This window comes from Centrocercus urophasianus, unplaced genomic scaffold (assembly GCF_019232065.1).
Source record: "Centrocercus urophasianus isolate 14NV4802_14NV808 unplaced genomic scaffold, USGS_Curo_1.0 seq_20, whole genome shotgun sequence".
Classification (NCBI taxonomy): domain Eukaryota; kingdom Metazoa; phylum Chordata; class Aves; order Galliformes; family Phasianidae; genus Centrocercus; species Centrocercus urophasianus.
Window position 1 is genome coordinate 2,930,373 of NW_024884756.1, and position 17,913 is coordinate 2,948,285.

Below are 17,913 nucleotides of genomic sequence, written 5' to 3' on the forward strand. Positions count from 1 at the left end.
GGCTGAGCACTGCACTTGCATCAACGATCCACTTTCCTCACCCCACAACAGATCAGATGCACCTGGAAAAAAAAGTACGTGCTAATTCCAAAGCAGTGGCTCAGTCCACTTGACAACCCAGACTTTTATCCATTTATTTAATATGCTGGCCATAAGCCAAACTGACACCATTCCAATGGCCTTCTAATGAACTGGTGAAGTCAGCGCACAATGTATGCCCTAAGATTTCCTTCAAAAATAAACCTCAGGACACGGTATTTGCATGACACAAGACACTCTTCATATAGCTAGGAACCATGTGTTTATTTGTAAGAGATATGCAGAAACGTAGGAAAGACTCTTCTACATTAGAGGTCAACCACCTGCACTATTATCCTCTGCTAGTGCAGGGAAAGGTCTTGTTTGCAGATCTTACAAATACTTGCTAAATAAAATACAGATTGCAGTTGCCTCCTTGAGCTGGTGATGCTTCAATCACTGCTGGTGAGACTGTGACCAAATGGGGGCCACAACAGCCCACAGTAAGCTCAGTGATGGAACAGCCGAAGGTTGGTGTGGATAAGAGTTATTCCCAGCTCATTGCAAGCTTCAATCACAACCTCGTCAGCAGCAGAGCCAGATGGGGCAGCGATGAACTGAACTCCACTCTGAACAAAGACAGAGATAAGCAGAGGGATTAGAGGACTGAAACTGCCCTGAAAAGGAACTGGCAGCCTCAGTTCTTCATTAACATCTCACTCCAAGCACTGAAAAAAAGCACAGCCTCCACTGCCCAAAGCAATTCAAAGAGGAGTTCCTCACGTGAGCGCTCAGCTCTTTTCATCCTAAACCAACAACCCCAGCAATGGCAAGATAATCACCATCCACATGAGGCCAGTAACCACACCACCACCCTGCCCAGGACACAGCACCCTCAGCACAGAGCAGAGGCATTCCCCAGAGCTGCGCACTGCGCTCAAGCAGGAAGCCCAGCCACGATGAGACCTTACCCGTTTGGCTCTGTCAACATTATCCCTAAAAGGGAAGAACGCATCGGAGCTGAGGGAGACAGCAGTCAGCTTGGCAATCCACTGCTTCTTCTCAGCTTCTGTTAGCTGTGCGGGCACCTCTTCAAACATGGCCTGCCACTTCACCAGGTCCTCATCCTAGAGGAATGAGAAATGCCAGCTCAGGCCCAAGGCACCAGCTGCTGGCAGTACCCAGCAGGGGCACGTCGGGATGAGCGATGGCGTCCCTCTGACCCACTGCAGCTGCGCTTTCTGCTCCCACAGCTCTGCTGCTGACAACCTCACACCAGAAATTTGACAACCCCAAGTGATGGTGGGAAGGTGCTGCCAATGTCAGCTCTTCCTGCGTCCTTTGAACACCTCCTCCTCCCCTCTGCACCCCAAAATTCAAGGATCTCCTCCAAGATGTTCTGTTCAGCCTGCCTGCAGAGTGCTGCTCTGTGTCAGTGCCAGCACACACCACCTGGGTGCAGAGGATGACTTCACGAACGGCAAACAGCAGAGCAGCTTGGATTGTGATTCACCTTCTGAACAGCACTGGCGTTCTTATCCCCTTAAACCAGCAGCCACTCCGAGATGATTCATTCAGTCCCTAGTCCAGCTCTTGGCTTTCAATACTTAAAAAGGGCATGCTATTTTCTTGTCTCACTTGCACTGAGGAGGTCAAAGCGATTCCGGGAATCCAAAATGCCACAGAAGCAAACAGCAAAGCGCCAGGAGGAACAGCCAGCAGGCACGATGGGGCAGGGAGAACTTAAAAACTGAGGCTTTAACTCTGCCTCAACACCAGGGACAAACATCCAAAGACACCAAGCTGCACACCAACGTGCACAGCAGGCTCCAGGACCTCAGGAGACCTCAGGATCATCGGGGAACCCTCTTACCTCTCCAATGGTGCCAGTGACGTACTGATCGATGGCGTTGGAGATCTCTGCTCTCTTCACTCCTGCTCTGAACTTCATGGAGAGCACACGCGGGTGGTGCCGCAGCCACCAGCTGTTGGCCTTGTCACCAGCCAGGCGTGTGCAGTGGATGCGGGACTGCTGGCCTGCCCCGATGCCAATGACCTGAAGAGTGCACACAAAGCACCATCACACCCCACTTCAGAGCAATTAGCAAGGATCTCTCATAAATTAGTTGCTTCTTACTGGATCCGAGAGAAAGCACAGGTAATCAGCAAGGAAGACAAGGAAAACAACTGCATCCCCAGTCCCATCCCCTGGATACAGGGACAGACAACCTTGAAGCCATGTGCCACAGCCCAAAGCACAATGCAAACAAGCCCTGGCATCTTATCTAGGTGAGTGCAAGCCTGCACTGGAGACAAAGCCAACTCTTAGAGCGCTGACACTACTGAAAATTAAATGTTGCTGGGGAGTCTTGGTTACTGGACACTGGCAGTACAACACCAGCTTCACTCTCCTCAGGAATCAGGGAAACTCAGTACTGTCAGGGTCAGCATATTATGCTTTCATACCTCATTACATTCAAGTCTGGAGCTGGACCAGGCAGTGCTGTGCGTCTGTGGCAAGCTCTCACGCTCCCCTTCAGCCAAGATGAAACGATCAGTGCGTAAACACAGCTACTGAGCTGGGGGTCTGCCTGCTGCTCCTCAGCCCTCTGCCACAAGAGCATGCCAGGCACACAAATACACCATCTAGTCACACCGTGGCTGTCAAACCTCAGGCTGGTAGTTTTCCTTCCACAGATTTCAGAGGTTCTGCTTCCCAAAAAAAGAGCTCCTGCCATTTCGTACCAGAGATCTGTCAGAAAGCTCTCTTCCATAATTTCCTGCCCCTACGAGGCCAGAGCTGAACTGTTCACCAGACTGCTCGCACGGGGTATCACTCCAGGGATGCTGTGTTGAAGCCAGCACTTCTGGCCACCGCCTCAGAGTTTCCAGCTCAGGCTGCAGCAGATGGTAAAGCTATAAGTCAAGCACTGCCCTCAAAGGAATGAATCATTTGTCTTTAATTAATCAAGGCACAGTGACTTCACCTCTTACCAGAACCATAAAAACATGCTGCTGGATGCTGTTCCCTCAAGGAGCAAATGAAAGAGTTGGGCTGCTATCTAATATCATCTGCTCAGCTGTAACTAAACAATCACCAGCACTTAGTAAACTCATAAGGATATTAAATAGATTCTGTGCTCCTCATGGCTTAGGGACACGTTCCCCCCAGCAAACACTCCTTGATGTCTAACCTGAGCTTCTCACACTCCATCTGTTCGACCTTCTAACTTGCATGGGATTTTGCATCTCAAGGGAGCCCAGTGCCAGCTGCACACAGCTGCATGGTCTCATCAGTGGAGGCTCTTCTTCCCTACACATCCAAGAGGGATTACAATCATCACACAGCACACACCTTAACTCACATAGCCTTTAAGTGTGGGCTTAGCAAGGCAGGTCAGGCCAGCACAAAAGTTCATAGCTGGGGTTGCAGACCAAGGAGAGTCCCAGACAGTGTTTTGGCTAAAGGATGCATCCTGTAAGTTACACACTTTGGCTCAAAGCAAAGCCAAACATGTCCCATAAGTGGAATATGTGGCATGGAAAGCATGGAATGGATGAGATGGGTAATGCCCAAAGAAACTCTGCAAAATGATGCAGGTTAGCCTGAATTTGGTCAGATTTACTCTGATGAATGAGTGAAAACAGAAGTCCTGAACATACCTGGAATTATAAAATCAAATAAAGGGCTTCACAATTGAGAGGGCAATGCGGCACTGGTGGAGAACAGTACACTAACAGGTTTGGTTTATCCTACTGTGCAGAGAACAAAGAAAGAATAATTTTGAATTGCCAAAGTCAAATTGTATGACTGGAGAAAGTGTAAGCCAGCACGTTGCAGACTTGGGCTCAGCTGCACTGAAAGTCAGACACAAGGAGTGGAAGTGTTTATTGCAATTAGTGGCAGTTGACTTCCTGCAAATTAAGTGACACTCAGGCCCATTAATGCTTCCTCCCACTCCAGCCTTCCCTAGGACTCATTAACACCAAGCCCCAGCTGGAGCAGTAGTGAAGCCAGGCTGTCAAAAAGGCTCTGGTTATCTGATGCAAGGGAGTGTTGGAACAGAACAGAAACAGTGCAAAGCTGAAACAACCCCTGGAAAAACAAAAGCAATGGAACTGAAAGAACACTGGATTCCCCCAGCGTGGCTCACATAACCTCAATAAGTCACATCCTGGAAATGGATTTGAACTGGAAATTACTTCTTGTTCCCCACTCTCGATTCTTGCTATTTTCTTTTGCACCCAAATATTCCTGAGCACAGCTGGTGTCACATCACAGTAGGAGATATCATCAGCAGTTAATTCTGCACAGCATCACCACAACAAACCTGAACTTACCAGCATCTTAAGACTCTTTTTCTGTGGACATGATTTCCTGCCCATCTTGGGAACAACGGTCTCACCGCTGAGCAGCCTCAAGAGGCTTTTTTGACATTTCAAACCTGGCAGACAGCTGCAATCTGAGCTCCTCCATCATCACCTGCAGCATGCTACACTGCTATTTCTGCATTTGGACTCTTAGAAGTCTCATTAGGAAGACATTAAGCTTTGATTTGAACACAGATCTGCCACTCTTGTTGAGTAAGCGATTGGAATGGCTGCTGACCTTTACAAGACAGACTGCAGCACACAAACCTCTCCTCTTTGCCTTTCCTGTCACATATACAGCAAACCAAGACAATGTACATTAATATTTGACTGAAATACATCCCTGCAAATACACAAAGCATCAATGAAGCAAGGCTGCTTACACCCCTGCCTGCCCACGCTGCCTTCCATGCCTCCCTCATGCCTTCTTCCTTCCATATGGCACACACATTACCTCACACACAGTGCAGAAGCAGCTGCAGCAACATGCTAAGTCTAGATTTAACAAAGCACTAAGGAAACTGCTGCTGTATTAAGGGAAAAGGAGCAAAGATAGTGTCACCTTTGTTCTGGGGCCATGAGAATTAATGCTTTTGAGGACAGAGATCCATTCAAGAGCAAGAAAAAAACAGTAAGGAAAAGGAAAGAAAAATGCAAGGTCTCCAGAGAGGTGTTTTCAAGAGCCATGCAGCACGTGAGCCTAAAAAATACTGTGAGGCAGTGCTGCAGTGTTTCCAGGCTGTAAAAACAATCTGACACATGCAGATGTAACAACAGCACTGCAGTTCATTCACAGTCTGTACCTGAAACACATCGATCATTTGCTTGATGCATCTTGGTAACTTATGAGACCACCAGCATTCTTTGGCTTCTATTTCTGAATCATTACGATTTTTAAACAACCTGAGTTATGGAAAAGTTGTGGTGGAGAGCACAGAGCCAGCTGAACAACAGCATTACAAGCATGAGCCTCTGGGCCAAAAATAAATAATAATAATTTTCAACATGTTTACAACAGCTTTTGGATTACTGACTTGAACTGAACACCTAGTGATGACTTAGGACTTCAGAATTCAAGATCAGTATCCCACATCTGATAACACCCCACTGAATTCCAACATCCACTGTAAGCTCTTAAAAACCAAGAAGCACAGAAGATTCCTGATGTCCGCAGGGCGTTAGAATGAAAATAAAATGAAGCTCTGACCCATTGGGACAGTCAGAATCCAGCTGTGAAAGCTGCTGTCACTTCCTAAGGCTTTAAACAGACCACAGCATATGCACATGCCCTCACAAAACAACTAAAGGCAGAACAGTTACAAAGAAATGACTCAAGGCCTAACTAGCAGAAGCACGTAAGAGCTTTTCCAACCCTATCATTGAAAGAGTCAGCCTTGTCATTATCATGAAAAAAAAATATATTAGGTTTAGGTTTTGAAGCAACTTTAAGAGAAACATGCTTAGCTACTGTTCTGTTCTAGGGCAGTTCATCTGTATTTCATAGAACCATAGAAGGGCCAGGGTTGGAAAGGACCACAATGATGATTGTCAGGTTTCAACCCCCTGCTATGTGCAGGGTCACCAACCACCAGACCAGGCTGCCCAGAGCCACATCCAGCCTGGGATATTTGTTTCATAGCTTCCTCTGTGCTAAATGATTTTAAACCCTGTGCCTGACCAAAGCACTCTGATCAGCTTGGCTTGGAAGCGCAGTCCCCAGAGCAGTCTGGTTTGGTTACCTGCCCATCCTTGGCGTAGCACACTGAGTTGGACTGGGTGTATTTGACAGCAATGCTGGCAACAATCAGGTCTCGGACAGCAGACTCAGGCAGCTGAAACAAAAATGCCACTGTCAATCTCACTGACTCAATCTTACCAGGTCCAGATCGTTCTATCAGCGGCCCTCATCCTGCAAAGCCTTCTGGATTTGTTTCCTGTCCTCAGAAGTGCTCACAGGCCAAAAGCTGAGCATATACTCACCTGTGCACAGCACCATAATACCAGCTTATGAAATCTGCATCAAATGATGATTCAAGTACACTCCATTGCTGATTTATTAATATGATTTTTATTACCTCAAGGTCTGAGCTTGCTTCTGATCCTGTGACTAATAACGTACTCGTTAACATCTGTTTTTTTAATGAGAACAGTGAGACACTGGAATAACTAATAGTTATCTGATGATGTGGACCCTAAGTGATGAGCAACATCAGGAAGGCCTGAGTTTATGCACTGTATATAAGAGAGAGAACAACACAGTGAGTCAGAGTGGCATCACAGTGGATGCCTAGAACACACCATCTCACCCTAAGAAATGAAACAAAGTGACTTCTCAGAAATAAGAAATATAAATATTTTGGTAGTCTGAAATAAAGGACAGGGCCCAGCTTCTCTTATTTACACAGGAATCGAAACAAAAGCAAACCACCCTGGTTTGCCCAAGCATTTTTGGCCAAAAAGCTTGGTGCATTGTTTTGTAGAAAGCTTCATGCCATTAAAATGCAAGAGGTCTTAAAATACAACAGGGCTGACTTCCTTGATGAAAGCACATCATGTAGCTCTACCAGTTTTTTAGCTCCTTTATCTTCTAAAACTTACAGTTTTATTCTTTGTAACAATGTTCTTGAACAAGGACTGGTCAATGACAGCATTGTTCCTCTTCTGCATGAGCTGCAATCCATAGAGGGTTCGAATCTCATTGTCATCTGGCTCATACTTAGGGTCCATCTAAAAGCCAACAGACAGGGCAATAAAACACTGAGCTCTTCAAAGCTCGAGTAACAGCTTAGGTTGGAACGTTCTCAAAAGAATCCAGAAGTGAACTGTTCAGAGAAAGCAGTGTTAGAACATCAGGAGGAGTTAGAATTAATTGGAGCACTAAGGTCTCAACAGCAGGAGGTGACAATGAAAGGGTGAAGAGGGGTAGAGCAGTTTACATGCTGATATACAAGCACCCGTGTTGAAAGCCAACAGATCTACAAAGCCTTCCCATCTTTCACAAAGCATCCACACACACAGCAAAGTCAGAAATATTTTGAGGAGAGTTCCTATACACCTGAATGTACGACTCCCAAAGCCTTCAACATCAAACCAGTGCACACAATTATTTCCAGAGATGCACTTCCTTGGGGAACACCCATAGAAGCTTGCAGCACAGTTAAGCCACACAAGAGTACGGGGCCAAGTTAAATGGAACTCTTAAACTGCATTAAGATCTACCCAAGCACAGGTGATTTAGAGTTCTGACAGCCCCTGTTCAGCTAATTGAGACATGAAATAAACCAGGTTAAGGCTACTAGCTCCAAATACAACCATGTACACACTTGGTATGGTTTTGCTAATCCCTTGAAGTTACTTCAGATCAACTCTCCTTAGTACCCCTGTTCAGACAGGCCCTAAAGCTACAGACTTAACCAATACAACCTCATCCTTGCCAAGCTAATTGAATTCAGGAGGTAATCAGCTGCCAAGATTGTCTGCAATTTCATTCCTTCCTTGCCTGAAGCTCCGGGGCCATCTTCTACAGTTCCCTTGGTAGCAAGGCTACAATTGCAATTTCAGCTAAGCCTTGGATTTTCTTCCTGTAATGTTAATGTTCTGCACTCAGATTCAGGCAGAAGTAGGATGTGTTTGGCTTACACTGCAGGGAAGTCTGGACTCCCTGGTCCAGATAGCTGTGGGTGCTATCCAGACACTAACATCTGGTACAGGGAGAGCACTGCAGGGCTGGAGAGCAGCAGGACTACAAACCTGGAGGACACAGTAAGCACCATTCTTCTTTTTGGAAAGGATTTTGAGAGCTTCTTCCTCATAGCCAGGAGCTACCACACCATCAGATACCTGCAACACAGAGATCTCAGCACCTATGTCAAAAAGAGAGGGGCTAACACTGCAAACTCTCCCTGCCATATCCAGAAAGGCAAAGGTTTGCCTCTCAGAGGTCTCTAAGTACTATATAGTACTGAAGGCATTACTACAGCATCTGTTTCAGTCCTTGAAACAGGAAACAGCAGTGATGTTCAGCCCATAGCAGGAGTTAGGAGAAAAAAAACCCAAAACCTCTCTTTATACACAACAGAATTGATAACTAATGTACTCTTCTAGGGGTAAAACTACCTACGTGTGACATCCTCACTTCTCAGCTCCAACATGCCTAAAACATAATTATATAGTTATTTCAACAGTGATCCTCTTGATGACACAGAAAGTCAACAAAACTGCCTTAACAGTGTTGAAGATGAGTTTACATTAATCAGTGCCACGAAGCATGAAGTTTAAACGTATTTCGTTCCTATCCTCATCACCTAACAACGATGGTTTTTTTGCTGTTGTTTTAATCGAGTACCAAATGTTGTCCTCACAAACACCACCTTTCATTTATTTGTAAAGAAATCACCAATGCACAAGACAGCCTCTTGCACCGTGCTTTCTCCTCTCAAGAAAATCAGAAGCAACACATAGCAGGATGAGTGTCCTGTAAAGCATCAGCTCCCAGCACCCCAGACACTGAATCCTCTGAACAGCCAATAAATGGCTTTGAGTTAAACAGGTCAAATCCAAACACTGCCACAAACCAACGACTCCATCTACTGTGATGCTCCCTTTTCCCTCAAATGATTTACTGCTGCTTAACGAACCTCTCTGGAAATAATCTTAGCAGTAGGCACATCACAGATATCAGACAAGGCAATGAAGTCACCGAAAGAAGACATCCGATCAGCACCTGCAAAATGACATTTTCTAGTCATTCATCCAACTGTGGCAGAATATTTCCACAATCATACACTGGCTTTCTGTGGGCAATGACCAAAAGTGGTCCCTAAAGTAGTGAAAAATGAAGCACACGTGCCAATGTATCCTTTAACTTGACTGTACCTATGTTCACTTTGTCTTCCATAATCTGTCAGGTTTTTCTTTTTTGCCACAGACAGTGAGATAATTAGCAAAGTACCTCAGCTAAGCTGAGGAGGAAGTTTTGATTTCTAAGTGTTTGGGTTTTTTTGTAAGCTCTGAACTTCAAAAGTATATAGAAAAAAAAATATTGGGAAGAAACATTCCTGCTCACGTAAGTATTCCCTAGCAGGAATCTCATCTGCAGAAGGCTGAGTGTGCTTCCAGCCTAGCTCACTTGGACAGCAGATTCTGATATGTGGGCAGTTTGTTCATTTAGTCAGTTGCTTCTGGAGAAAAACCTAAAGAGGAGGAGTAGACTACAAAGGGGAGAGCCAGCAAAAAGCAAAACAGGCTGTTGAGAGTAGAGCCTTAAGCAGAACTCTTGGGACAGGTTAGTTTATTCCCAGGCCTCTCACCTCTGCTTCGAGCGTAGGCAGATGCCAAGGGTGTCAAGGTCTTGTGTAAATCATGCACCATGCAGACTTGTGCCTCCTCCTCGCTGAGAGGTACTCCAACAGCAGCACCTAGTGGGAAACACAAGCAGGGCACTCAAACCAGAACCCTTCCCTCGAGCCCTGCCCCTGGGGCCCTGTTAAGACACAGGTACCACTGGCAGGGGGCCTGCCCAAAGTCAGTCTGTTCAAAGAGAAAAGTATGGCAGCAAGGAGCCACTCTACCTGCAGGACTGACGTGTTTGAAGGAGGCTGCAGCAGGGATCCCTAATGCCTGCTTGAGTTCCTTCACCAGCTGCCAGGCGTTGAGAGCATCACACAGGTTGATAAACCCTGGAGAGCCATTCACCACTGCAAGTGTAGAGTACAAACAGATTAAAGCAGGCAAGGCCCTCTCCCTAGAGTCTGCAGAGATTGTTTCCCCACCAGGAATGGGAACAACACTGCTCTTTAAAAATGACCCAGGCTCCTCAGCAACAGGCTAACCATCCTGGAAAGCTTCAGTGGTTCAACTAAATGCATGGCATCTCCAGTTATTGTCAAATGAACCATTCACAGCCACAAAGCTTAGAGCAAAGTGCTTGATCTGGCACAGATTTCTGACCAAAGGACCAAGAGTAAAAGTCCTTTGGAAGTCTGCTCCCAAAACCTTTTGCCCCAGCACACATAAAACTGCAAGATCAGCACTGACAAAGCAGGACTGGGATCATTTCAGAAGCTTAAACAACTCTTGTCTCTTGAAATGTAACAATACGTAGCCAGACAGGTGAACACAATATTATTTTGCTGCCAAACCTAGGAGGCAGACTTGAAAGTGAATCTGCTTCCAGTACAGGAGTAGAAAAGCCTCCTAGAAGATACAAGGCAGAGCTTCGTTTCACCAGCACTAAAAATGATCTTAAGTCTGGCAACTTTTGTTCTCTCCAAACTAGAGATTCCCCCATGGCATAAGGCTGTGGGGGGTGTGCACCTGGTAAAAAGGAGAAGACAGACACCAGGCGTGGCTCAACCCTTGCAAGTGAGACTGCTATTCCCTGACACTGTCACCATTAGCAGCAACAGTACTCTGGAAAATTGAGGCAATAAACCCCTGCTCAAAACTGTCACAGAAGTAACAGAAATCATTCAAGCCTGGAGAAGAACAGCTTGATTCCTGGACAGCAACTGGGGACATGAAAAGACTGGGCATGTACTAAATGAAGAACATGAGCAGAAAAGCATCTTGAAACGATGACGACTTTTCCTCTGCAAAACCTCAAGCTGATGTCAAACAAGAAGCCCATTACGTGGAACTGCCTGAAGGTCTTCAGTGTGGACACACCAACTTACACTCAGAGAGAACACAGAGCTCCCATTAAGTCTCATGGGGATAAGGGGACAAGCTTTTCTGTCTCACGTGGCTCAACCTTCCCATCACAAACACAGTGCCCCTCAGCATAAAGTGGTTTAACATCAGATACTGCTGGGCATCCCTTGCATTAGGTACAAGATGGTATCTCAGTTCTAAAGGCACTGGCAGACATGCCTGCTCGCCCACCCACCCTCTTTTATTGCTCCCCCTTGCCAGGGCCTCACCTGTCAGGGGAAGCTTAGGCCTGGTGGTGTAGAGCTGTGCAGGACTCTGGTGAGGATTCATGCCGTACCTCAGGGGCAGCTGGGACACCCCCTTGCTGTACTCCTTCCTGAAGTAGTCAGAGATGGCTGCATCATACTGAGCAGTGTGGGTGAAAGCCTGGGGGCAGAACAGAGGATGCTTGTCAGCTTACAAACATCAACTTCCAAACGATTCGGCATTTCAAATGATAGACAAAGTAGCCTTGGCCTCTGCTGTGAGCAAGCATGTCTCACCTTCAGTGCAAGGTGACGTCTGGTTTCTACTGAAGTGTCTTTGTCCTTTGATGCTGCCATCTCTTTAGCTACAGAAGAGTAGTCTGCAGGATCACACACAACTGTCACACGAGCGTGGTTCTTAGCAGCTGCCCGGAGCAAGGCAACTCCTCCTGCAAAAGAAGCATGGAGGAACAAGGCACTTCTCATCTGGACTCAGCACAACCTCAGCATGCGAGGCAAAAAAGGGACACACACACCAAGCAGTCACTTGTGCCAGGTGGATGTGCCCACCTCCCCGGGCTCTGTTGAGAAAAGTGGCCATAACAGCATCTCAAAAACGCACGAGGCAGTCAGCTAGTATGATTCAAACCAGTGCTGAAGGTGCAAAAAAAACAGCACAGCTGCAAGGATGAGAAAGTAATTGAGTCTCATGCTGTGCAGAGCACCTGGGGAAAGAACACCTTCCAGCAGCACAGCCACATCCTGAAGAGGACAGCTATCTGCACATATTGCTTAAACACCATCCTCTGCAACGCGGGGCTGGGGAGGAGTCTACAGGAAGATTTATTTCTCTTCTGCCAAGCAACTGAGGTTCTCAAATCTCTCTGCAAATATTAATGAATACTGTGCAGGTCCTCTGTGTGAGATAAAAGGCCATGCCTCCTCCTTAAATCTGACTCTGCACAGCGATTATAACACTTTAAATCATATGGGATACTAGGCTGTAGCAACAGAAAAGCAGAGGCTGGCATTGCTACATACAGAGCAAGTACTACTTCATAAAACATTTAATAAAGAGCTCTGCTGGGCATCGTTTGGACTAAACTACTGCAAGAAAATTCAATCCCAATCCAATCTCATGGCACAAAACTGTGCCTGCACTGTGCACAAGCTGTCGTGCAGAGATGCTGCAGCGAAGCAAAGGCAAGTCTTTGGGGGTTAATAACCAGCACGAAGAGCAGAACTGCTGATAATACAGGCATCTGTGCTTCTAAACTCAGATCCCTAACTACCCTCCTGCACATGCAGACCCACTTCTTTCCCTGTAATGCCTTCCCAGTTCAGCCTCTTCTCTCCAAAACTGGTTTTTATTTTTATTAAGCTCCAAGAGGTTCTAGAAGAGATTTAATTGGCTCTCAGTAGGAAGCATGCTCTGCATTCTCCTTGTAGTCCCTTATGTTGAGCAGTGCACACCTCCCCCATTTACACAGCATGGCCTGCCAGCCTGTTTAAACAGCCACTTGCTATCACTTAGAAGCAGTGAGGTTTACCCAGCTATGCCCCTCAGTCTCCTCCTTGTAGCCCTCGAGCTCCTCAGCTGACTTCAGTGGAGGAGAAAAAGCCACCAGGAAAACTAATTTCCTGCATGTTCCTAGGAAGTGATGCAGAAGACAGAATTTGTGGCCCATCTTCATTCTTTCCCAGAAGGAGGCAGTTGCAATAAGAGCTGCAGATTTACTGCAGTATTAGATGCTCACTATGAACTACATCATGTCAAGGTGAGATTGGCTGTCAAAAGAACTAGTTTGCAAGTTATCAGCAGGTAGTTTCTGCACACAACTTCTGCCTGACACAGAGAAGTTCTCAGTAACACGCTTCCTTCTTGAATATTCTCACAGCACACCAGCAGCCTGGCTTGGCTGTCCTTAATTTATTTTCCTATGCCAACAGCCATGGATGTGATGTTTTGAGCGTGTGATGAGAATAATCCTGTTGCTGTCAATATGTTCATAGATGACCTGGTAACTATTGCTAGGAGCAAGTAATCCATATGAGCTTAAGTGGCCAGCTCACCTGGAGGCCACAGACAGAAACATCTTAGGGTACAGGATCCTTTATCTCCTTCCTTTAGTCACAGCACAGAAATTGTTCCTGTGACCATAACTTACAAAAGGGGTATAGCAAAAGCATTTTGTTCCTGCAAGAAAGCATCCTAAAGAGTTACAAACTCACTCCCTGTACTCCCACAAAATCAAACAGATGTCTGATGATTCCTTACAAGCGCGCAAGGCCTCCAAACAAAAAGGACTGAGATCACTTCAAGAACCATTAAGTCTGCCTGGAGAATAAGTTTATTCTTCCTTTAACTTACCAATGTCAATCTTTTCCACTGCTTCTGGTACAGTTACACCCGGAGAAGACACAGTCTTCACAAAGGGGTAGAGGTTACACACCACAACTCTGAGAATTAAGGAGAAATCAGGGTTACTCAGCAAGAAGTTGCATGGTCAGGCTTGACTTGATATGCACAAGGTATTATCAGTGTTTTTGTGGTGTGATCAATGTAAGATCCTACAGGCAAGGCTTTCTCCAGAAGAATGGTGGTGTACAGCCATGAAGCAAGAGGCGTTAGAAAGGTGAAACACCATGGGGGGTGGTATCACAGGCACATACAGGTTAGCTCTATGCATTATACAGTGTTACAGTGCTTAGTGCCACAGTTTACAGCTAGCTAAGGAAGAATTCCTTTCAATGCATGGTCCTGTGTTCAAACGTTTTGTCATTTTGGTGCCATTTCAAAGAACTTCAGAGCGGGCTCTCAGCACTACTGAAAACCAACTTTCATGTAATAGCAAGCACTGCAAACAAAGCACAACCAAACAATCTGATTTTCCTCAACTTTTCCAAGAGCAGAAGACACCCTACATGCCACTTTCTGGCAGCGACATTATAATAAAAAAAAACAACAACATGTGAAACCTGAGAGGTATTTAGTGCACAGCCTGCGTCCCACAACACCATCCTGTGTCTCTGAATTCCTACTATAACTTTTTTTTGCCTGTTCTGTTTCCACAACTCTCTTCTTCCCATCCATTTGTGCCCCTGACCCGTTGCAAACCATCAGCAATCTGTAGACTTTTGCTAATGCTTTTATCTGTGGAAATCAAGATAATATCAAGGTTACCTACCCACATCATGTCAGAAAACTTAATGCAACCATACAAAGACCCCCCCTGCTGAGGATCAGCTCCTTCTGCTTTACATAAGATGATCTAAATTATTACTTTGGATGCAAATGCATGACTTGATGTCACTCATGTAAAAACATGACTCCCCTGTAACTCAGCAGAGCCTGCCATTAAAATGCAGTGTATCCTGAACAGCTCCCACTGCAGAGTCATCTATGAGGACTCCTGTGGTTTTAAATTCCAGGTTTTCAAATTCAGCCTGGAAACCCATTCATCCTAGGCACAGGTCCTTTGAAATCATTCAAACAAAAACCACAGAGATGGACTCTGGCCTACTCACCATAGGCAATCTATACCCCTCTGTCTTGGCTACATCTACAAATTACTATGTATGATTCAGCCACTTATTTCTAAACCTAACTAGTGACAGAAGTGGCTGCTCACAATCACTACGTTGCTAAAATCAAGTAGTTAAAACAGTCCCAAGCTGCCCTGCATAAGAACAGCAAGTAAATGCATTCTAACAAAAACAGGAGAAAAAAAAAAATAATCTTGTGCATGTGTTAGTGCATGAACTGTGTGACTTCATCTTCTGGCTCCAACTCTTTCTCAGGGTGGCCAAGTAAGTTTTCTGGTTTTCATCTGTTTTCTGTCTCACAAACGATGCGTGTTCTTGACCTGCTTTGCACATCTAGTCTTTACTCATGTTGAAACTCAGTAAACATTATGTAAATCTCAAAGGGTATGTTTACTAAGCAAGTACTGCCATCTGATCAAACACCCAGAGCCGAGTGGAGAGGAGCTGCACCAGCTCCAAAAGCACTGAATTCAATTTTGCAGTAACAGTAATAAGGGCCCAACAACAAGTCTCAAAATTCACAGATAAAAACTCCACGGAAAACACTTTGTAACTTTGTTTAAATTGTTTGTGCAGTGCAGAAAATCATGCTTTTAAAAACATAACATCTCCCAAGAGGAAGAAGACCACAGTTTTTCTGGTGTGCAGATCCCCTACTGCTCCCATCCACCAGCATCCACTGATTTCCAACGTTCATTTCTGATTACAGACACATTGCATCTCACCTTCCCCAGAATTTACCTTACAAGGCTGAAATCTTGTTTGTTCATATCAGCGTTATCTTCTGGAATATTGCGAGCCAAGATGCCTAGTTACAAAAATAGCACATCCTCATTAAAATAAAGAACTGATGCTGCAACAAACATTTTTTTGAATTCAGCACTTCTCTTCAGACTGTGCTTCTCAGATCCATAAGCTTTTCCACTCCAGTTCAGACGGTCCTCAGCCTCTTTTCCATTTTCCTGGCGCTGTGGTTGTTCAAACTCTACATTAACAGTTTTTTTTTTTCCCCCCAATACAAAATTCTGGAGGATTCCAACTGCTGAACAGCAACCTCAAAGCCATTCTTTATAAACATTCCCTTGGTAACCTGGGAATGCTAACGCTGACAAGGAGATCATGGAGAGGAAAGAGACACCTGTCACTCATCAGCCAGCAATAAGCAAAGCTATGAAACAACTGAAGCAAGAGGCTGTGCCTCTAGTAGAGCAGCACAGGCAGCTGGCTGAGGTCTTAGAGCCAGGAAAGATCACAGCACGCAGAAATCACCCCCTAAAGACTATACTGTCATGTTCCTTCTGCTGCACACCAAATTCAGCCATGGGTTAAAAATCAGTGGAGCTCTCTGCCTGAGCAGGCCTGAAATTGCCTAAACAAACAAGTCACAAGCCATCTGCAGAGGAGCCCCATTACTTCTAGCTCCAGGGATGGAAAGCTCTAATTGCAGAGATGCCAGCAAAGGAGCAGAGAAAGTAATTCAACCACCACACGCTTCTTCTCCACCTCGTGCATCATACCTCTCCTTTTGCTGCTAGAGCAAATCTGTATTTATTTCTCAGTTCTTCCTCACAATCCTTAAAAGAAACACATCCATCAACCTCTTCCTTCCACCCTCCCTGCCCACGGATCTCTCTTTCAGACTGGAAACACACCATCAGAAACATACCAGCATGGACTGCAGGATGAAGGGTTTTCACGCGTCCTCCTAACATCTCAGGGAACCCTGTCAGGTCCGAAACGTCTCTGCTCAATGAGAAAACACACAGCATCATCAACTGAAGTACCACAATGACTTCGCCTACAGGTTCAGTGTTTAATTCGCCTTAGGGGGCATTCTGATCTACTGGCAACGGTAAGATGCATCATTCAGATGCAGAAAGGTGGCAGGGCGAGCTGGATCTCTTGGGTTTATTCGGGGAGTGGAAGGTTGCCATCTTTTGCAACGCCATCCCTTGGGAATACTCGTTCCCATGGACAGGGAAAAGCGACCACCCTTTGCTTCAGGCTTCGCTGATAACCAAGCGAGGGGGGGCAGTAAGCCTGAGTGTCGGACGGCAGAGGACGAGGCTCCACGTGAGGCGCAGCGGTCGCGCAGCGTGGCACGGGACCATAGGCGTACCTGACGGGCAGCCCCGCATCCCTCAGCGCTGCGGCCGTTCCTCCCGAGGCGATGAGGCCCAGACCCAACGCGTTCAGGCTCCTGGCGAACTCCACCAGGCCCGCCTTCTCCGAGACGCTGAGCAAAGCTGAAAGGCGAAAAGGCCGCGACGTGGGAGATGAGGCCTTCAGAAGCTCCGCAACTCTCAAACCCACCCCTCTGCGCATAACCGCCGCGCGGCCGCCATGTTGCGCGCGCCCCTCTCCCCCCCAGCCCCGCGTTACCGAGCTGCTGCCGGGCGGCCATGGCGCGCGTTGCGGGCGAGAAAGGGAGGAAGGAAAGGAGCGATGGAGGGCGGCCCGAGGGGATTTGGGCTCCAGCAGCAGCACCACGTGGGACCTCCGCCCCACCCCGGGTCGAGAGGGCGGGGAGGAAGAGGCAGAGCTCGGGTTAAACGTTGCCGCTTAAAGCGTTGTGCTGCAGGGCCCGCTTGGGCTGTGTGGGGAAGCTGTGCCCGCGCCGCAGCTGCAGGATGGCCTCTTGCAGCAGTTCTTAGCGGCGTGCTTCATGTTTATTATGGAATCGTGGAGTTATTCGGCTTGAACAGACCGCTAGAATCGTGCAGTCTGACCCCAGCCCGTCCCCCAGTGCCACATCGTGAGTGCTTCCAGAGATGGTGACCCACTGCTCCCTGTGCCAGCACTGCACCGCTCCTTCTACGAAATTATTCCTACAATCCAACCTGCACCTCCCGTGGTGCGACTTCAGGCCGTCTCCTTTCATCCTGACTTTTGATTTGGGACTTCCACGTGTGCATCTGTTGGGCTTGTATCTCCCAAGGAGCCGCTCCCTGCACGCTGGGAGCAGGCAGGCTGTGCTTTAGAAAAGAAGAAATAAATGCAAGGTTGCAGATCCTACAGCGCACCCAGAAAACCAGGCTGTTGTGATTTGTGGGTCCGTAGGCTTGGGCAGTATTGTCTGTGT

At 46.6% G+C, this 17,913-nt stretch overlaps 1 protein-coding gene across 1 annotated transcript; it reads right to left on the reverse strand.

The window, feature by feature from the left end:
* Nucleotides 1–282: 282 nt before the first annotated feature.
* ATIC (5-aminoimidazole-4-carboxamide ribonucleotide formyltransferase/IMP cyclohydrolase) lies at nucleotides 283–17,314 on the reverse strand. Its single transcript, XM_042822142.1, has 16 exons — nucleotides 17,214–17,314; nucleotides 16,951–17,077; nucleotides 16,498–16,574; nucleotides 15,573–15,639; nucleotides 13,657–13,745; nucleotides 11,583–11,734; nucleotides 11,310–11,466; nucleotides 9,960–10,085; nucleotides 9,699–9,806; nucleotides 9,027–9,112; nucleotides 8,140–8,229; nucleotides 6,988–7,116; nucleotides 6,129–6,221; nucleotides 1,892–2,074; nucleotides 990–1,145; nucleotides 283–647 (listed from the first exon to the last, which is right to left on the reverse strand). The coding sequence occupies exons 1-16, from the start codon at nucleotides 17,233–17,235 to the stop codon at nucleotides 528–530; spliced, it is 1,782 nt and encodes a 593-aa protein (XP_042678076.1). The 5' UTR covers nucleotides 17,236–17,314; the 3' UTR covers nucleotides 283–527.
* Nucleotides 17,315–17,913: the final 599 nt, after the last annotated feature.

What these genes read in the sequence shown, in the direction of transcription:
- ATIC (XM_042822142.1), bottom strand. Translation starts at nt 17,235, where the DNA reads ATGGCCGCCCGGCAGCAGCTCG. An exon ending in GGCCGCCCGGCAGCAGCTCG is followed by an intron (nt 17,078 to 17,213) that starts GTAACGCGGGGC and finishes TTCGCCTTTCAG; the next exon opens with CTTTGCTCAGCGTCTCGGAG. An exon ending in AGTGGAAAAGATTGACATTG is followed by an intron (nt 11,735 to 13,656) that starts GTAAGTTAAAGG and finishes CTTCTTTTGCAG; the next exon opens with GAGGAGTTGCCTTGCTCCGG.